This window comes from Eschrichtius robustus, chromosome 19 (assembly GCF_028021215.1).
Source record: "Eschrichtius robustus isolate mEscRob2 chromosome 19, mEscRob2.pri, whole genome shotgun sequence".
NCBI classification, from domain to species: domain Eukaryota; kingdom Metazoa; phylum Chordata; class Mammalia; order Artiodactyla; family Eschrichtiidae; genus Eschrichtius; species Eschrichtius robustus.
In genome coordinates, this window is record NC_090842.1 from 54,354,525 (window position 1) to 54,376,353 (window position 21,829).

Consider the following 21,829-nt stretch of genomic DNA (forward strand, 5'->3'; position numbering starts at 1 on the left):
ACATCTATTCAAATATTAATTCCTCTCCAATCTCTTCTCCTTCTGAGACTCCACTTATGTTTGTGGTAGATCTTTTAACTGTGTCTCGTGTGTCTTTTATACTCCTGTTATTTTTTTTCTCCCACACTTCATGTGGCTATTTTTTGTTGGCTTGTCTTTGAGTTCAGTGATCCTGTCTTCTGCTTGTCTGACCTCAAAACCATGCAATGACTTCTTTGTTTCTTAATTTGCCAAAATTTTATGGATTTCAATTCTGTTTAGTTTCTTCGTCTTATCATCCATTTGCCTATCTTTTCCTTGGTTGCCTTTAACATTTTAATTTTAGCCATTTAAAATTATTTGTTTGCCAACTACAGTATCTAAATTGTCTTTGGTTCTGCTGCTGTTTTCTGTTTTTATCTCTTTGCATGTCTAGTAATCTTTAATTGTATGATAGATATTGTGTCTAAAACAACCATGGGGACCCAAGCCAGCCACTACCTACTTCTAGCCTTCTCATTATATAAGAAAAATTAAACTGCTTTTCAGGTCTCTGTTACTAGCAGACAACTACAGTTCCTAGCATCCAGGAAATTTTCAGGGTAATGCTGGAAATATTTAATACATTACATTTTTTTTTAATTAAAAGAAGTGTGTTATTTAGAAGAGTGCAAAATTCTCAAAAATTTTAAATCACCTATTAGATTGTAAGACTCTCTTCTCCGTAGTGGTATCTTCTGGCAGTGCTCCATGCCCCAGGTGTCGTCATGTTGCAAATATACGATGGTCTTGGCCACAGAGATTGTTGGCTTTAAAAGGGAGGAGCAGATCCTCCAGATGCAATAATTCAGCCTGGGAGGATACCATCTGGGGCAAAGATGAAGAGGGCTGGGAACGTGACAAACATAGTATGGAGCTATTGAAGTGAGATGTTTCCTGCCCATTCTGCTTGGAAGGTATAGCACTTGAGGAAGTCCCTTTAAAGTCAGGGAAAGGCCAGGAAGAGAGACCAGAAAGGGGGACTTAAAAGTGAGGAGTATAGGAGAAGGAACTCTTTCTTTCTGGATTACTGTTGATTCTTTAGTATCAATAGTGACCTCCACAGTCCCCCCTTCTTCTTTTAGCACAATACCTGGCATGTAAGAGGCTATGTGGTTGATAAAAATACTAAGAACTTAGTAAGTAGTAATAATAGTTATTTAAAGGAATGCTTTCAGGTTTTAAGGAAGAAGCATTTGTGGATTACTTTGGTTTTCATTTCCTGGAATGTGTTTACCTGTGGGGGAATGCAGTGAGTAACTAGGGGTAGAAGTAGCCATTAAATAATTTATAACATGATACCATGGTGTTACTTCCTGAGTCGTCAGTTTTACATGAAATTATTGATAAATTGTTTGATGATCAAGGAGCTTGGTATATATAGAGGATGCTCACTGCCCGTTATACTTTTATAGTGCTCAGTTTATTAGATTCCTATATCCAATAAACAAAAAAACACAAATTTTCTTAAACATTTAAACATCGATGACAAATTCAGTTACTCCCCTTAAACAGTTTTAGACTTCTATTAGTATAGAAGCACACAGAATATACACAATTATTATGAATTTTATTACTGTACTTATAGTCAAAAGCTGTTCTAAAGCATCAGTGATGTGGGTTTAGTCCATTTCTATGTTATTTCTGTAGTTTTTAATTCCTTTATATTGTTATGCTAATTTTAATATCTTCCCCAAATTACTGTAAATTCTGTAAAATTACTTTGTTTGCTTTTCTGGATTTCAGTTTTCTTAAGTCAAGGCTCATTAACCCCAAAAGTCTTCTCAACTAGGCAAGATTAGAGGATCTGGTTTATCAACCAGATGTTTCTTGGTCAGGACTTGGGACCTGATTGTACAATCCAAGATCATTGAAAATTGGTTTGACCAATGTATATCCAAATTAAAATGCATATGATCAACTTTTAGGAATTAATCATTCAGAATTTATATACAGGTAAAATGATATATGTACAAGAATATATATCACAGCATTGTTTGTTATAGTGAAAGACTGGAAACAACCCAAATGATCATTGGCAGCAAATTAGTTGAATAAATTAAAGTGTATCCATTTAGTAGAATCCAGTGTAGCTAAGAGAATTATGTAGCTCTGAATGTACTAGTTGGGATCTGGTCCAAGATATATTAAGTAAAAATAGTAACAGTGTGTATAATATGCTAAAATTTGTACTTTTCAAAAGTACATCTTTGTGTGTATATGTGTATATATACAAGCTATGTTCTCTAACCCATGTCAAGTTGTCCAGATCTATCTGGCTCTAGTCAAAGCTTGAGGTTTCTGGAGTAGGGGATAATGAGAGATTTGCCCATTCTTCTCACTGATACCCCTCAACTGTTTGTGTGGAGAGAACAGAGGGGAAATATGATCATTCTGGGAGCTATGAGGCAAGTGGGATCTTATATAGCTTCTTTTTGTCTCCTTCAGCTCTGCCTTTTTCCAGAAGAGGAGCCCAGAGGAAGACTGGTCCTTTTCTGCAAATATCAAAGCCATGGCTCAGGTGAGATGCTGTTTCTTCTTGCTCAAATAGAGTCATTTTTACCCAATACATGTAAATATTTGCTTTCCTCATCATGAGCTTTTAGGTGTTTTAAAAAAACAACTTTCAGACAGTTTAGTTATAAGTAATGCCAAAATTCTCTTACTCTTGCTCTAAAGAAAAGGTCTCTAATAAGTCAATTCAAAAATTTCTCGCGGTGGAAATATTTATAGAAAAAATAAGTGGTTAGATAATCATTGTTGGAAAAAAGGAAGGAATGTCTGGTTAAAGATCTTTATACTCTTAAATTACAGATAACTGTTAGAGGGCTGAGGGGTTAGATAACAAGTTTCTCTGAAGGGTCTTAATCAGATTGAAATCCATTAGAAAATTGCTTATGGAGTTCATCAAGTATCTTTATTTGTTCCCACAAATTGTTAATTACATGATGTAAAAACAGTCTGACTGAGACCAGGTTTGGAAGAAAGTTTTTTTCACTGGTTAACATGGTCCCCCTTCAGGAACCTGACCCCTATTTCCTCCTAAACTACCCAGTGCCCTCCACAGTCCCCCCTTCTTCTTTTAAACAGTGTTTACAAATCCATTTAGTAAGTCCTTCAGCATCTTCTCTCAGAGTTGTGTCAGAAATCTTGGTAGAACAGAAATGTGTTTTCCATTTGTTAATCTAATTTGCTTTGGACAGTGATTTGATAGGATGGAGATGGGTAATTAGGGGCACCTCATAGGGAAAAGCCCTGATCATCTCCACAGACCTAGGTTTTCCAGTAAGAAAGTATGTGGAATGGTTTTGTTTGATTTCATTCTTAACACACAGAAAGATCTCCTATGTATGAGACTTTCAGGTTTGGAGGTATGACTGGTGGTTGGTACAAAGCTCTGACACCCCACGAGATCATCCATGATAAATAGACATCAGTAATGCCATTGTGTGAAACTGGATCACGTTCTGCCAATTTCCTGTAGTTCAGGAACAAAGGAAATTTACAGTTGAGCAATGGGCGGTTTTAGGTGAGATTGGGCCAATGTTGGGAAGGTCTTTAAAGATCACCTTCAGCCTCAACGTCTGAAAGCAAAGGAGAAGTTGTCACTTATGTCCATATTATAGAATATTATTCAGTGAAAAAAATATGCTTATGGAAAGAATTTAACAAGGAATAACTTATTATACAGTAGTGTGACATTAGAATGGATCAGTCTTGAATTATATGCAAATTTAAAATATTTTAAAGTCATATTGTACATGTTCAGAAGTAAAGTAGTGCTGTTTCAATCTGGCTCCACTACCAGTTCCACTCCCAAAAGGTAGCTGCCCTCAACTCTTTTTTTTTTTTTTTTTTAATTTTATTTATTTATTTATTTATTTATGGCCGCGTTGGGTCCTCGTTTCTGTGCGAGGGCTCTCCCTAGTTGCGGCAAGCGGGGGCCACTCCTCATCGCGGTGCGCGGGCCTCTCACTATCGCGGCCTCTCTCGTTGCGGAGCACAGGCTCCAGACGCACAGGCTCAGCAATTGTGGCTCACGGGTCCAGTCGCTACGCGGCATGTGCGATCTTCCCAGACCAGGGCTCGAACCCGTGCCCCCTGCATTGGCAGGCAGACTCTCAACCACTGCGCCACCAGGGAAGCCCTGCCCTCAACTCTTGAATATTGATTATCAGTTTTACTCATTATCTCTTGACTTACTGCAGAGTGGAAAGGACATTATACTTACATATTGCACCCTTCATTTCCTCTGATTCTGTTATTATATCACAATTTTTGGTTAAATCAATAGTGTACACGTTCTTAGGACTGCAAATATCACTCACTGCTGAGCCAGCTCATGGCTTTTTTCTGTTACAAGCTTTCATTTTACCTGGGGTTAATTGCTTTCTTCCCCCCATTTGCTTAGTTTTCCATGTATTTATATCCAAAATCTCCAGAATCACTGCCACATGCCAATCAATACGTTTTCCATCTGGTCAAACACATCAATTCCTTTTGAACATGGAGACATCCATCCCTATTCCCTTTTTCACCCTGCTCCCATCTAGTTGCTCTCTAGGTCTGTTTCCCAAAGACTTCCCCTTTTTTTTTTTTCTCCTTCACTGTTTTCCCATGTTAATTCACTTATTTCTTGAATCTCATGTCTTCCTCTTTTCTGGTTTACTCTCTGATTTTGGTGGAGCACAGCCTCTGGTAGTTTCCTAAGAAATTGTGCTGAGTCGTTCCATGTCTAGGAATTTCTTTTTTCAATTGTCACAACAGAATGAAAATTTGGTTATAGATTTCTAGATCAGAATTTCTTTTCTTCATCAGCATATTGAAGAATTGTTCTTACCATTTCTTGTTTTTAGTGGTTTTCTTAAGAACCCCATTGCCTCTCTGGGTCTTTTTTTAAAATTTATTTTTTATTTATTTATTTTTTTGGCTGCATTGAGTCTTTCTTGCTGCACGCAGGCTTTCTCTAGTTGGGGCGAGCAGGGGCTGCTCTTCATTGCGGTGCAGGGGCTTCTCATTGCAGTAGCTTCTCTTGTTACGGAGCATGGGATCTAGGTGCGCAGGCATCAGTAGTTGTGGCACATGGGCTCAGTAGTTGTGGCTCACGAGCTTAGTTGCTCTGCGGCATGTGGGATCTTCCCAGCCCAGGGCTCGAACCCGTGTCCCCTGCCTTGGCAGGAGGATTCTTAACCACTGCGCCACCAGGGAAGCCCCGCCTCTCTGATTCTTGATGGCTTTTGTCCAACCTGCTTTTAATGTCTTCTTTTTATCCCTTATTCTGAAATTTTACTTATAGCTATTTTGGAAAAGATAGTCACATGTATTCATAACATATTATATGACAAGCATTTGCTAGTTGTTTGTGTATACTATTTCATTTAATGGGGAAACTCGTCTTGGCTGCATTTTGTACCTTCCCAGACTTACTTGGATAATGGAAGTGTCCCACTATGCACAGGCAGTTTCCTTGGAGGAAACAGATGACTTGGAAGCTCAGTGATTCAGTCCTGCTTATTTGTTTACAGTCCTCCAGATGCATCCCAGACATTCAGCCCCACTCTGTATGCTTGCTGGTTTTCACTTCTTCTAGCTTTATTTTAATAAATTTATTTATTTATTTATTTTTGGCTGTGTTGGGTCTTTGTTGCTGTGCGCGGGCTTTCTCTAGTTGCGGTGAGCGGGGGCTACTCTTCCTTGTGGTGCGCGGGCTTCTCACTGCAGTGGTTTCTCTTGTTGCAGAGCACAGGCTCTAGGCACGTGGGCTCCAGTAGTTGTGGCACGTGGGCTCAGTAATTGTGGCTCGCAGGCTCTAGGGCGCAGGCTCAGTAGTTGTGGCGCACTGGCTTTGTTGCTCCGCAGCATGTGGGATCTTCCCGGACCAGGGCTCGAACCTGTGTCCCCTGCATTGGCAGGCAGATTCTTAACCACTGCGCCACCAGGGAAGTCCCTCTTCTAGCTTTATTTTTTTCTTCTCTCTTTCCATCACAAAAACACTTATGATTATTAATCCAATCTAATTTTTAACAATTTAACATGGTTGTTGTTCCAGGAGTCAGTGATGTTCAGTGATGTGTCCATAGACTTCTCTCAGGAGGAGTGGGAGTACCTGAATGATGCTCAGAGAGATTTATACAGAGAGGTGATGTTGGAGAATTACAGCAACCTGGTTTCAATGGGTAAGGACATCCATAATAATTCAGATTCTGCCTTGAGAAGGTCTACTTCTTCTGGTGTTATACTCACCTACCTTTCAAGTAACCATTTGGATTTCTACAGCTTATTTCCAGAGGAATAATTTTAATACTGTAGAGTTAGAAAGAGGAAGCTGCATTGAGTTATGAGGCAAGTTTCAAGTCCTCTGTTATGTTTCATAAATCTGATGTATCTTTCTTTGACTCTTTCTTAATAATGAAGGGACTGGATTTGAATTCTGGGACATTCTCATCATAAACTTATCTCATTACTTCTTTTGTAAGCAGGACGTTCTATTTCTAAACCAGATGTGATCTCCTTCTTGGAGCAAGGGAAGGAACCCTGGTTGGTTGACAGAGAACTAACAAGAGACCAGTGGCCAGGTAAGTGAGGCATGGCAGGTAATGACCCAATTGGTCAGTGGAGAGACTGCACCTTTGAGATGAAATCTGGGAAACTCTCCTTAAAAACTTTAGGCCTGTTGTGCAAAAGTAAACCTTTTCAGCATGACATTTCAAATGATCTTACCTTTTCCCCTTACTTAACACATTCCACCTGCTCTTCTCGTGTACTTCTGTCCCAATTCTAAACAGCTGGTGCCCTCCTCCACCTTCTCTAATAATATTCCTTTCTTTCCAAATTTGGATCTACTTCCTTATCAGCTTATCCTCTTTTGTATTTAGTCTTTAAAAAGCATCACTGTCTCCTGAAATATTTTTTTTTTCTACATTACCAAAGACTTATTTCCTTTAGGGTTTTTATGATACAGTAGCTCATACACTCATTTTATGATACAGTAGCTCATACACTCATTGATTCATTCATTTACTGATTTTCTAATGTGTGTGAGGTACTCTGTCTGCTAGGTACTGAAGAGATTAAAAAACAAACAAGCAGGAATTCCCTGGTGGTCCAGTGGTTAGGACTCCACACTTCCACTGAAGGGGGCACGGGTTCGATCCCTGGTCGGGGAACTAAGATCCCTTAAGCTGCATGGTACAGCCAAAAATGAAAAAAAAAAAACAACAAGAAATGGATAAGCAATTTTAGAGTTTATAGCTTAATAGGGATACTATATATAACTCCTAAAATGTAGAGGCACCATAAGTGATGTTAAAATAGGGAGCCCAGCAGAAAGTGAGGGCTAAAGAGGTAGAAGAGGAGTTGATCCACATAGATATCATAGAGGGAAATTTGAGCATGCATGTCATTGACTTTAATGGAAAAAAGGAAAAAAGGCTCTGTGCCTCCATTGAGAGCTTAGTGCTAGCAAAGATAAATTTTAAAAAAAAAGGAAAAACCAGGACAGCACATTCCTTAATTCAGTATATGTGTTTTTTTTTAATTTTTATTTTATATTGAAGAACGGTTGATTAACAATGTTGTGTTAGTTTCAGGTGTACAACAAAGTGATTCATTTATACATATACATGTATCTATTCTTTTTCAAATTCTTTTCCCATTTAGGTTATTACAGAATATTGAGCAGAGTTCCCTGTGCTATACAGTAGGTCCTTGTTGGTTACCTGTTTTAAATATAGCAGTGTGTACATGTCATTCCCAAACTCCCAGTTTATCCCTCCCCCCAACCCTTCCCCCTGGTAACCATAAGTTCATTCTCTAAGTCTGTGAGTCTGTTTCTGTTTTGTAAATAAGTTCATTTGTATTATTATTTTTTTTAATTCCACGTATAAGTGATAGCATATGATATTTGTCTTTCTCTGTCTGACTTCACTTAGTATAATAATCTTCAGGTCCATCCATATTGCTGCAAATGGCATTATTTCATTCTTTTTAATGGCTGAGTAATATTCCATTGTATATATGTACCACATCTTCTTTATCCATTCATCTGTCGATAGATCAGTATATGTTTATTGAATACCTGTTGCATGCCCAGCACTACAGTCAACACTGAGGTTACAGCAGTGAATAGAATGTGCAGACTCTCTATTTCCAGAGTTTACCCTCTGGTGCACGGAGAGATACACAAATAAATGAATATATAATATATAATGGTAAGTGCTGAAAAGAAAAACAAAGTGGAGAAAGGGGATGGGGGGGTGCTATTTTATGTGATATGGTACAAGAAACTTTTTCTAATAAGATGACATTGGGACAGAGACCTGAAGAAGTATAGCTGTAAATCATTGTATGTGATTACTGGGAGGAAGAACATTCCAGATAGAGGAAGCCAAACATTCAAGGGCCCGAGGCAGGTATGCATTGGCTCTGTGTGAGGAGCAGCCAGGAGGCCAGTGCTTCATCTATCCCAGTTGTTATTATTAAAGTATTTTCAAATCCAAGACTTCATGTCATTTCACCCTTGTATAACCTCAATATGTAATTCTAAAAAATATGGAAATTTTCTCCCTTATATAACTTTAATGCTTTATCATCCCTAATAACTTTTACACTGATTTCTTGGTACACTGGATTGTTTTAGTGTCATTCTACTGAGTACTAGTGAGAGGAACATTTTCACCTTAATGGTGCTACTGTTTTTAACTTGTTTGCTACTATATTTTACACTTTTAATCTATTACTGTCCTAATTTTTTTCAGTCAATTTTTATGGACTTTATGAAATAAAAACATTATATACCCATTTCCACAGGGTGCTTTTTACTTTTTAAATTTTAATTTGGATTGGCATCTTTAAGTGTATGCTTTAATGTGTCTGTAGTCAGCTCTTTTGTGGTTACTACAATTTCTAATTTTAGAAAATTAACTGACTTCTACAAACTTCATAGATATTTTGTTCTTTTTAAAACATTTTTCTAATATTTTCAATAGCATTTAAATCCATTTTAAAGTTCTTTTACAATAAGCTGTAAATTGAGAGTCCAAATCAATCCCCCCTCCCGTGCCCCCATACCTTATTTTAGCACCATTTACTGAACAGCTGCTTATATCATCATTGTTTTATCTGCCTGTTCAGTTATAAGTTCTGATTTATGTAAGTTTGTATTTCAGGGCCTCTTTTTCTATTTCTTTTATCCATCTATCCACTTGTACCTGCAGAGATAGACAGGCCCAGGAGACAGTTTAATATATTTTAATTCTTTTTATTGGAAATTATCTCAAGTACAGAAAAGTAACAAACTATAGGTAGATATTCAAACAGTTATAGAATGAATTCTCATGGAACCATCACCCAGGTCAAGAACTACAACACTATCAGCACAGATCTCTCTTTGTCCATAGTATCTTTGTGTCCCTTTATACTTTTACCACCTAAGAGAGCCACCCAGTTTTTTATAGTCAGAGTTGATTCATTCGATTATATGAATATACCACCATTTATTTTTCAGTTCTACTTTTCATAGGCAGTTAGGTTGTTTCCAGTTTTTGACAGTTATAAATCACTACTATGAACATTTTCTATGTTATTTGAATAGGATAGAAATGAATGGATCATAAGACATCATATCTTTAGCTGCCCATTTTTCAACTTTTCTTTAATGCGTATACTAGTTTACAATCCCACCAGCAGTATATAGGAGCTCCCATTGTTGCACATGCTTCCTAATGTATGGTATTGTCAAACTTAGATTTTTACCAATTGCTGAGCATATAGTGATACTTCAGTGTGGTTTTATTTTTATTTATTTATTTATGTTGGGTCTTCGTTTCTGTGCGAGGGCTTTCTCCAGTTGCGGCAAGCGGGGGCCACTCTTCATCGCGGTGCGCGGGCCTCTCACTATCGCGGCCTCTTGTTGCGGAGCGCAGGCTCCAGATGCGCAGGCTCAGTAATTGTAGCCCACGGGCCCAGCCGCTCCACGGCATGTGGGATCTTCCCAGACCAGGGCTCGAACCCGTGTCGCCTGCACTGGCAGGCAGACTCTCAACCACTGCACCACCAGGGAAGCCCCTTCAGTGTGGTTTTAATTTGCATTTCCATTTTTACTGATGAGCTTGAACACATTTTCATATCATTATTCGTCTTTTGAAATTCTTTAGTCAATTGCCTGTTCGTCTTTTTTACCTGTTTTTCTGTTGTATTGCCTGTATTTTTCTTAATGATGTGTAAGAGTTCTTTATATATTTTGCTTATGAGTATATTCCATGTTCTAAAAATTGCTGATATCTTCTTCCACTCTGAATTGTCCTTTAGCTCTCTTTATGGTTTCTTTTTGTGAACAGAAGTTCTTAATTTTGGTCAAATTTATCAATCTTTCCTTTTGTGCTTCACACTTGTTAGGACTTATGTAAGAAATTCTTCCTTGGCCTATTTTTGAATCTTATATAAACAGATCATGCTATCTGTACTTTTTGTCCTGTTTAAGAAACCTTTGCTTACCATAAGACCATAAAGATATTCTCCAATGTTTTCTTCTCAATGTATGATTGTTGTTCCTTTATAAACTTTTCTTCTAAGGGGCTAAATTTTTACTGTAATATTCAGGTGTGGTTACCTTTATTCTGCCATATTTTGCTTCTGGTTGTATTTTTAAATCTGAGGAGTTATATCTTTTTCTTGTGATAGGAAATCCTTGGCAGTCATCTCTTCAAACATTACCTTGCTACCATTTCCTCTTTTCTCTCTTAAGCTCCTATTAAACAGACATTAGAACATCTGGATCACCTCCAATGGCTTAAACTCTTCATCTCTTTTTCCATTTATACTGCCTTTACGTAGAATTCCTTGCCTCGATTTGTATTGATTCACTAATATATTCTTCAGTTATGTATGACCTTTTGGCTCTTCAGCTTATCCACTAAGTTTTTTTTTTTTAATTAGTATAGTTATTTATAAAATATAGTACATGCACAATAGGATATATATAACAATTAACATAAAATTAGAAGATAATAACATATAAATCTCTAGATTTGCATATACAAGAGATTTACTAGGAAATACACCTAGGAATATAATTGCTGGGTCTTGGCATACATTTTTTCCCCCCCACCTTTAAAGAGTGATTTTTATTAAACTTTTTAAAATTTGCTTTAAAAAATCAGTTAACCTGTTGGATCCTGATATCTCCAGATAGTCACTTCAAGTCTCCATTCCACTTAGCTTGTATAGACATATAGCCAAAAAAGAGGGTAAAGGCTTCTGGGGCTTTGTCTGAGAATTTAGTGGATATTAAAACACACCAGACAGGCTGTGTGGCCCAGTTGACTTTAAATAGGCATACTTTCTTATTCAGCTTTACCAGGTAATACCAAACTGTTTTCCAAGTGTCTGTATCACCATCTTTCCCTGTAATTGATATTGTAAGATTTTTTTCATTTTTTAACAATCTGATTGGTGAGTATAAAATCTCATTTTGGGGCTTCCCTGGTGGCACAGTGGTTAAGAATCTGCCTGCCGCAGCCGCATAGCACAGGGAGATCAGCTCGATGCTCTGTGACCACCTAGAGGGGTGGGATAGGGAGGGTGGGAGGGAGACGCAAGAGGGAGGGGATATGGGGATATGTGTATATGTAGAGCTGATTCACTTTGTTATACAGCAGAAACTAACACACCATTGTAAAGCAATTATACTCCAATAAAGATGTAAGACAAAAAGCATCCGCCTGCTGGGACTTCCCTGGTAGCACAGTGGTTAAGAATCCGCCTGCCAATGCAGGGGACACGGGTTCAATCCCTGGTCTGGGAAGATCCCACATGCCGCGGAGCAACTAAGCCCATGTGCCACAACTACTGAGCCTGTGTGCCACAACTGCTGAAGCCCGCACACCTAGAGCCCATGCTCCGCAAGAAGAGAAGCCACCACAATGAGAAGCCCATGCACAGCAATGAAGGCACAACGCAGCCATAAATAAATAAGTAGAATAGAATAGAATAGAATAGAATCTGCCTGCCAATGCAGGGGACACGGGTTCGAGCCCTGGTCCGGGAACATCCCACGTGCCGCAGAGCAACTAAGACCGTGCACCACAACTACTGAGCCTGTGCTCTAGAGCCCACATGCCACAACTACTAAGGTCCACGCGCCTAGAGCGCGTGCTCCGCAACAAGAAAAGCCACCGCAATGAGAAGCCCGTGTACCGCAATGAAGAGTAGTCCCCGTTTGCCGCACACAGCAATGAAGACCCAATGCAGCCAAAAAAAAAGTCTTATTTCATTGTTTTAAATTGAGTTTTCCTGGTTACTGTTGAAGATGATTATCTTTCCACATGTTTGGCCAATAGTGTCTCTTCTGTGTAATGCCATTTTTTTTTTTTAAACTGCTATCCCTCCCTTCTCTTAATTGCAGTAGCTGCAATGCAGCTATGCTCCACTTCATCTGATTTGATAATCTGCACTTTTTTTTTTAAGATTTATTTATTATTTATTTTTGGCTGTGTCGGGTCTTAGGTGCAGCACACCGGATCCTTGTTGAGGCATTCAGGATCCTCCACTGTGGTGCACAGGCTCCTCACTGTGGCACGCATGCCTTTCTCCAGTTGTGGTGTGCAGGCCCTCTCCTCTCTAGTTGTGGCATGCAGGCTCCAGGGCGCATGGGCTCTGCAGTTGTGGCACACGAGCTCAGCATTTGTGGCGCATGAGCTCAGCAGTTGTGGCGTGTGGGCCCAGCTGCCCCGTGGCATGTGGGGTCCCAGTTCCCCAACCAGGAGTCAAACCCATGTCCCCCGCACTGTAAGATGGATTCTCTATGACTGGACCACCACAGAAGTCCCTATAATGCCATTTTGATCATTTTTTTATTAGACTATTTGTCTTTTTCCTAAAATTTATAGGAATTCCTTATATATTTTCTAGGTACTAATTTTTGGTCAGTAGCATGTTTTATAGACATCTTTTCCTGTTGTAGCTTATTTATTCATTTTCTTTATGATCTTTTGATGAACAGTAATTCTTTGTGTTATTATGGTTACATTATATATTTAATAGTTAAATTATATATAATTATATAATTTTATATAATTATACATAATTATAATTATATAAGTTTATTAAAAAATTCTACTTTTTTCCTTCATAGGCTTCACACCTTTGGGGTCATAAGAAACCTTTTCCTAGCCCCATTTTCTCCTGTTTTTTCTTCCAAGAATGTTTATGTTTTTACTCTCTTATTAAAGCCCTGTTAATGTAACTGGAGTTGATTTTCACAAATGGTATGAGATCAGTTATAATTTTTTCCCCGTAGAGAAAACAAATTATTTTTGCACCACTGAATGAAGAGTCCATTTGTTTTCCACTGATCCACAGTCACATATTAAAACTCCATGTATACATAGGTCACTCTTATTCCATTGGCCTTTTTATCTATACCTGTCCTAATTACTCTTGCTTTTATCAAAAGTCCTGATCTCTGATGGGACAGGTCCCTCCACCTTTTTCTTCAGAAGTATTTGGTTATACTTGTCTTTTTGGTCTTTCATATAAATTTTAAAATTACATTAAGTAAAATTTCATTTATGTTGTTTTTTGTCAACATCCATTCATGATAAAAACTCTGAACAAAGGGGGAACATATCTCAGCATACTAAAGGCCATTTGTGACAAGCCCAGAGCTAACATCATACTCAGTGGTAAAAAATTGAAAGCTTTTCCTTTAAGATCAGGAACGAGACACGGATCCCCACTCTCACCACTTTTATTCAACATAGAACCGGAAGTCTAAGCCAGAGCAACTACGGAAGAAAAAGAAATATAAGTCATCCAAATCAGAAAGGAAGAAGTAAAACTGTCACTATTTGCAGATAACATGATATTATATATAGAAAATCCCAAAGACTCCACTAAAAAAAATGTTAGAATTATTTATTTATTTTTATTGAAGTATAGTTGATTTACAATGTGTTAATTTCTGCTGTACAGCAAAGTGGTTCAGTTATACATATATACTTTTTTTAAAGCACTATTAATGTTTTCTTTTTTTTAATATTTTATTTATTTATTTTGTTTGGCTGCGTTGGGTCTTCATTGCTGTGCACGGGCTTTCTCTAATTGCGGCAAGTGGGGGTTACTCTTTGTTGCGGTGTGCGGGCTTCTCATTGCAGTGGCTTCTCTTGTTGCGGAGCACAGGCTCTAGGCACGTGGGCTTCAGTAGTTGTGGCACGCGGGCTCAGCAGTTGTGGCTCACGGGCTCTAGAGCGCAGGCTCAGTAGTTGTGGTGCACGGGCTTAGTTGCTCCGCGGCACGTGGGATGTTCCCGGACCAGGGCTCGAACCCATGTCCCCTGCATTGGCAGGTAGATTCTTAACCACTGTGCAACCAGGGAAGTCCTATATATACATTTTTTTACTACTCTTTTCCATTATGGTTTATCATAGGATACTGAATATAGTTCTCTGTGCTATACAGCAGGACCTTGTTGTTTATCCATTCCATATATAATAGCTTACATCTGCTAACCCCAACCTCCCATTCCATCCCTTCCCAAATCCTCTCCCCCTTGGCAACCACAAGTCTGTTCTCTATGTCTGTGAGTGTGTTTCTGTTTCATAGATAGGTTTATTTGTGTCATATTTTAGATTCCACATATAAGTGATATCATGTGGTATTTGTCTTTCCTTTTCTGATTTCGCTTAGTATGATCATGTCTAGTTGCACCTATGTTGCTGCAAATGGCATTATTTCATTCTTTTTTATGGCTGAGTAGTATTCCATTGTATATATTTACCACATCTTCTTTATCCGTTCCTCTGTCGATGGAAATTTAGATTGTTTCCATGTCTTGGCTGTTGTGAATAGTGCTGCTGTGAACACAGAGGTGCATGTATCATTTTGGATTAGAGTTTTGTCTAATCCAAATGCTCAGGAGCGGGATTGCTGGATCATATGGTAATTCTGTTTTTAGAAAAACTGTTAGAATTAATAAATGAATTCAGTAAAGTTGCAGGATATAAAATCCACATACAAAAATCAGTTGCATGTCTATAGACTAGTAATGAACACTCAGAAAGAGAAATTAAGAAAAAAATCTCATTTACAAGTGCATCAAGAAAAAAAAGAATAAAGTACCTAGAAATAAATTTAACTAAGAGGTGAAAAGACCTGTACATTGAAAACTATAAGACACTGATAAAAGAAATTGAAGAAGTCACAAATAAATGGAAAGCTATTCCATTTTCATGGATTGGAAGAATTAATATTGTTAAAATGTTCATACAACCCAAAGTAGTCTACAGATTCAGTGCACTCCCTATCAAAATTCCAAGGCATCTTTCAGAGAAATAGAACAAACAATTCTAAAATTTGTATGAAACCTACAAAAGATTCTAAATTGTCAAAGTAATCTTGAGAAAGAAGAACAAAGCTGGAGGCATCATGCCTCTTGATTTCAAACTAGATTACAAAGCTGTAGTAAAAATAGTATGGTATTGGCATAAAAACAAACACATAGATCAATGGAACAAAAGAGAGCCAAGAAATAAACCCACATATATATGGTCAGTTAAAATGAAAAAGCCAAGAATATACAATGGGAAAAGGACAGTCTCTTCAATAAGTGGTATTGGAAATACTGCACCACTGTCTGACACCTTACACAAAAATCAACTCAGTATGGATTGAAGACTTGAATACAAGACCTGAAACCATAAAACTCCTAGAAGAAAACACAGAGGGTAAGCTCCTTGACATTAGTCTTGTATTTTTTTGGATATGACACCAAAGCAAAGGCAACAAAAGCAAAAATTAACAAATGGGATGACATCCAACTAAAAATCTGCACAGAAAAGGAAACCGTAAGTGAAAAAGGCAGCCTACTGAATGAGAGAAAATATTTGCAAATCATATATTTAATAAGGAGTTAATATCTGTTTTATACGCACACACACACGCACACACACAGAACCCATACAACTCAATAGCAAAAAAAAAAATACAATTTAAAGAAAATATAAAAAGAAACAAATGGAAATTTTAGAACTGAAAAATACAATGGCCAAAAATTTTTAAACTCACTGGATAGGCTCAATAGGAGAATGGAGAGAACAGAGGGAAATTAGTGAACTAGAAGGTAGATCAAGAGAAATTAGCCAATATGAATAACAGAAAAAAGATTGAAAACTTAAAAAGAGTGACTCAGGGACATGTGGGACAACAACAAAGCTTTCATATTTATGTCACTGAAGTCCCAAAAGGACCATAGTAAATGAAAGAACCATAGAAAAATAATGTGTTACTTGTAGGGAAACAAAGATTTGAATGACTAGATTTATCTTCATAAACCATGGAGGTCAGCAAAAAGTGGAACAATATTTTATTTGCTAAAGGACTGTCAACCCAGAATTCCATAGCCTGCAAATCTCTTCAGAAATGCAAGTAAAATTTAAAAAGGCAATATTGCAAATGTACATGGCAACTGAAACTCTGGCCTGAGCATCCATGTGGGGCTAGGAAATAGTGGGGACAGTGGGTAATGAGAGAGAGTCTGTACCCTGTCTCAAAGGAGTAAGCACTTGTTAAGTCTAGGAGATAGCTGTCATGAGAATACAGGCCTAGTGCTGCCGCATAATCTGGTCCTTCAAGGAAAGGCAGAAATCCAGATTTCTGTATTAAATCTCCTGATATGTCAACACTGGTAACTAATTCAAAACTTTAGAGAACTATTGGGGCAACACCAAACACAAACATGTGAATAGGATACAACTTGATTCATTGGGTTTCTACTTATATAGAGTTATCTTTTTCTTTGAACCTCAGAAATTCTACCAAGGTATATCTAGTTAAAACTCTTTCCTTGGGACTTGCCTGGTGGTACAGTGGTTAAGACTCTGCGCTCCCAATGCAGGGGGCCTGGGTTCGATCCCTGGTCCAGGAACTAGATCCCACATGCATGCCGCAACTAAGAGTTCGCATGCTACAAATGAGGGGCTGGCGAGCTACAATTAAGGAGCCCATGAGCTGCAACTAAGGAGCCCACGTGTCACAACTAAGAAGCTGGTGAGCTGCAACTAAGGTGCCCACGAGCCGCAACTAAGGAGTCTGCCTGCCGCAACTAAGACCCGACACATCCAAATAAGTAAATAAATAAATTTAAAAGAACAAAAACAAAGTCTTTCCTCATAAATTCTGCTCAGCACAGAAAGGAACCATCTGATTACTAAGAGTTTTCTTTGACTCTGGGAATTTGTCTTATTGTTGGTTTTGTATCATCACCATATTCTCCTTCTGGAACTCATATTTTACATTTATTTTATTTCCTATATAATTTTCCTTCCCCATGACCCTGTCATATTTTGGGGGGGGGGTGGGTCACCATTTCTATCTTTTAGAATTTTTTTTCAAGAGTTAATTCTAGTTATAGTGATGATTCACTTTTCACTGTGGAATTTGAAGATTTAGCTTACTTCATATCCTCTTTCCTCATCCTCCATATATACTGTATATAGTATATATAATCCTCCATATATACTATATCACAATTGTAATTAAATTGTTGTTCAATTCACTCACTGACTATGTAAATGTTTTTTTGTTGCTGAGCTCTGTAGTCACATTTCACTCCTTGTACAACTTTTCTTTACCATGGAGTTAAACCTTGTCTTAATTGAGAGTTTGCTTAGTTTTCTGTTTATCTGTCACTAATCTCTTTTCAGACACATCAGGTAACTGTGGGGTATTGTTTTGTTTTGTTGTTTTTGTTTTTGTATACTAGCCTGGTGTGTCCTTTATTTTTTTTGTTTTTAATTTTTATTGGAGTATAATGGCTTTACAATGTTGTATTTCTATTGTACAGGAAAGTGAATCAGTTATACATATATCCACTTTTTTTTTTTTTTTGCAGTATTTTTTTTTAATTAATTAATTAATTTATTTTTGGCTGTGTTGGGTCTTCGTTTCTGTGCGAGGGCCCCCTCCAGTTGCGGCAAGCGGGGGCCACTCCTCATTGCGGTGCGCGGGCCTCTCACCGTCGCGTCCTCTCCTGCTGCGGAGCACAGGCTCCAGACACGCAGGCTCAGCAGCTGTGGCTCACGGGCGTAGTCGCTCCGCGGCATGTGGGATCTTCCCAGACCAGGGCTCAAACCCGTGTCCCCTGCATTGGCAGGCGGACTCTCAACCACTGCACCACCAGGGAAGCCCCTCACTCTTTTATTTTTTAAATTTTTTTATTTTAATTTTTTAAAGATTTTTTTTTCACGTGGACCATTTTTAACACCTTTATTGAATTTGTTACAGTGTTGCTTCTGTTTTGTTTTGGTTTTTTGGCCCTGAGGCATGTGGGATCTTAGCTTCCCTATAGAACCTGCACCCCCTCCATTGGAAGGCAGAGTCTTAACCACTGGACTGCCAGGGAAGTCCCCTATCCACTCTTTTTTAGATTTCCTTCCCATTTAGGTCACCACAGAGCACTGAGTAGAGTTCCCTGTGCTATACAGTATATTCTCACTAGTTGTCTGTTTTATATATAGTAGTGAATACATGTCAGTCCCAATCTCCCAATTCATCCCACCACCCCCCCCTTGGTAACAATAAGTTTGTTTTTTACGTCTGTGACTCTGTGCTTTGCAAATAAGTTCATCTGTACCATTTTTCTAGATTCCACCTATAAGTGATATTATACGATATTTGTCTTTCTCTTTCTGACTTACTTTACTCTATGACAATCTCTAGGTCCATCCATGTCACTGCAAATGGCATTATTTCGTTTCTTTTTATGGCGGAGTAATATTCCATTGTATATATGTACCACATCTCCTTTATCCATTCCTCTGTTGATGGACATTTAGGTTGCTGCCATGTCCTGGCTATTGTACATAGTGCTGCAATGAACATTGGGTTCATTCATGCATCCTTTTGAATTATGGTTTTCTCCGGATATATGCCCAGGAGTGGGATTGCTGGGTCATATGGCAGCTCTATTTTTAGTTTTTTAAGGGACCTCCATACTGTTCTCCATAGTGGCTGTACCAATTTACATTCCCACCAACAGTGTAGGGGGGTTCCTTTTTCTCCACACCCTCTCCAGCATTTACTGTTTGTAGATTTTTTGATGATGGCCATTCTGACCAGTGTGAGGTGATACCTCATTATAGTTTTGATTTGCATTTCTCTAATAATTAGTGATATTGAGCGTCTTTTCATGTGTTTTTTGCCCATCTGTATGTCGTCTTTGGAGAAGTGTCTATTTAGATCTTCCACCCATTTTTTGATTGGGTTGTTTGATTTTTTGATATTGAGCTGTATGAGCTGTTTGTGTATTTTGGAGATTAATCCCTTGTCAGTTGCTTCATTTGCAAATATTTTCTCCAGTTCTGTGGTTTGTTTTTTAACTGAGATATCCCTCCTCTAATCCTCTGTTCTTCCTCCCCAGGTGTGATTGTAACATAGCTTTATTTTAGAATTTTCCTTTATTATCATCCAGTGGATTCCCTTAGGATCATCCCTTTGATTCCCTTAACTCCTCCCCTTTGAATTCGTTTTGATTCTCTTCTGTATTTGCATGCCTTGGATACTTTTGTATACCTAGACTGTTGGATCTCTTGCCTTCCTCCTTCTTGATTTGTTTTCTTATTATTCTGAAGCACATCTTTCAAAAGCAACCAAGGGAAGGATGCAAAAGAAGTAAATAGAAAGTATATTTTGTGAATCCTTTCATGAATAAAAATGTTTTCATTTCACTCTCATAATTTGATTGATAATTTGACTGGAGATGTCATTTTAGGTTGAAAAACTGACTTCAACTTTTTAAAGGCATTGCTCCAAGGATTTCTAAAATCTTCTATTATCTAGTGTTGTGGAGAAGTCCAAAACCCATTCAGGTTCTTAATTCTTTTAAGTGACCTGTTTAATCTCTTTGGAAGCTTTTAGCATTTGTTATTTATTTATGATGTTCTAATATTTCGTGTTGAGGTATCATGGTGTTGATTTTATTCTTTCTTGTACCAGGGCACTGACTTATTCCAGAAACTAAAAATCTCTGAAATTTTCTTCTGTTATTTTGTTGATCATTTGTTCCGCATTGTTTTCTCTTTTTCTCTGTTCTCTATGTTTCAAATGTTGATTGATCATTTTTTATGTCCAGTGCTTGGCACCATGTCTGACACATAGTAAGAGCTCATTAAATTTTTTGAATGATTGAACACTTGTAATTCAGATCTTAAATTTTTTGTGCTATCTCTAGAATTTCTTTTTCTTTTTTTTAAATTGAAGTATAGTTGATTTACAATGTTGTGTTAGTTTCTGGTGTACAGTGAAGTGATTCAGTTATACATGTATATATACATATTATTTTTTCATATAGTTCTCTGTGCTATACAGTAGGACCTTGTTGTTTATTTTATATATAGTAGTTTGTATCTGCTCTTTTTTTTTTTTTCTTGTTCCATCTCTCTTTTTATGTTGTACTTTCTGTGAGGTTTTATTAAGTTCTCATCTTTGTATTTTTATTTAAAAAAATTTTTCAGTATTTCTTTTTCTGACATCATTTTCTTATGGAATTGCTATATAATATTGTTTTTAGAAGCATTCTTCTTTTGAATTTTGGTTTTTTTTCCTCCATTGTCTCTCCTGTTTCTCTTTGTGTATTTTAAGCTCTTATGTTTTTTTTGTTTCTGTTTTTAATTAATTAATTTATTTTTGGCTGTGTTGGGTCTTTGTTGCTGTGCGCTGACTTTTTCTAGTTGTGGCGAGTGGGGGCTACTCTTCGTTGTGGTGCGCAGGCTTCTCATTGCGGTGGCTTCTCTTGTTGCCGAGCACGGGCTCTAGGCACGTGGGCTTCAGTAGTTGTGGCACGCAGGCTCAGTAGTGTGGCTCATGGGCTCTAGAGCGCAGGCTCGGTAGTTGTGGTGCATGGGCTTAGTTGCTCCATGGCATGGGGGATCTTTCCAGACCAGGGCTCGAACACGTGTCCCCTGCATTGGCAGGCAGATTCTTAACCACTGTGCCACCAGGGAAGTCCCTTAAGCTCTTATATTTAATGTTTTCCTGAAATAGCTAGTGACTCAAAGCTATTTGCTCATATAAAACTGTGGCATTAAAAAGCTGATTTGAGCTTATTTGTGACAGGATTTGTAGATTTATTGGTGGTAGTCACTGTAAAGTGATCTGCCTAGAACAGTTCATTGGCTGACACCACCTATCAGGTCTTTTCTCTTGGGCTGATTTTCTCCAGAATGGGTTCCTCTACTTTCTTTCTGGAATTAATAATATAAGCATGGCTGCCCGATTCTTGAGAGCTTTTGGTTATAGTGGACTGTGGAATCAGCCTGCTATATGGAGTAGGTTTGAGAATCTGCAGTCTGTCTGTTTCTTACAGATTTTCAGTTAATTATCCTTTTTGCAACCCTTATGCACCCTAGTTTCAAGGGTATCTGGTGATTGCATTCTTGAAAATATCTGGTATTCTACAATAAGACTAATCTGTGACTTAGGTTTCAAGGCTCAAGGTTAATGCATCATTTATTACTATTCCATCTATTCTCTAGTTTCCAAATTTTTGTTGATGCCCTTTTTTTTCCCCACTCTCATTGTCCTCATGGAGTTTCTTCTTTTGTTGAATCTCATTACTGTCTTTAGTGGCACTTCATGAAAGAGCAGTAATAAATGCATATATCCAATGTACCATATTTGCAAAAAGTGTGTCCTTTTTTTTTTAATTAATTAATTTTTTTGGCCACGTTGGGTCTTCGTTGCTGTGTGCAGTCTTTCTCTAGTTGCAGCGAGCAGGGACTGCTCTTCGTTGCGGTGTGTGGGCTTTTCATTGCAGTGG

General features: G+C 37.9%; 1 protein-coding gene across 2 annotated transcripts in view; it reads left to right on the plus strand.

Annotated features, from left to right (window-relative positions):
* Nucleotides 1–21,829, plus strand: part of LOC137753377 (zinc finger protein 14 homolog) — a 136,120-nt gene that overhangs the window by 6,518 nt on the left and 107,773 nt on the right. The window contains exons 2-4 of one of the 2 annotated variants that reach the window (XM_068528578.1): nucleotides 2,467–2,539; nucleotides 6,068–6,194; nucleotides 6,495–6,593. In XM_068528578.1, coding sequence (XP_068384679.1) covers nucleotides 2,531–2,539; nucleotides 6,068–6,194; nucleotides 6,495–6,593 — 235 coding nt within the window. In that variant the 5' untranslated portion in view covers nucleotides 2,467–2,530. The remainder of the gene's footprint in view (nucleotides 1–2,466; nucleotides 2,540–6,067; nucleotides 6,195–6,494; nucleotides 6,594–21,829) is intronic. The other variant, XM_068528577.1, reaches the window with a different exon arrangement.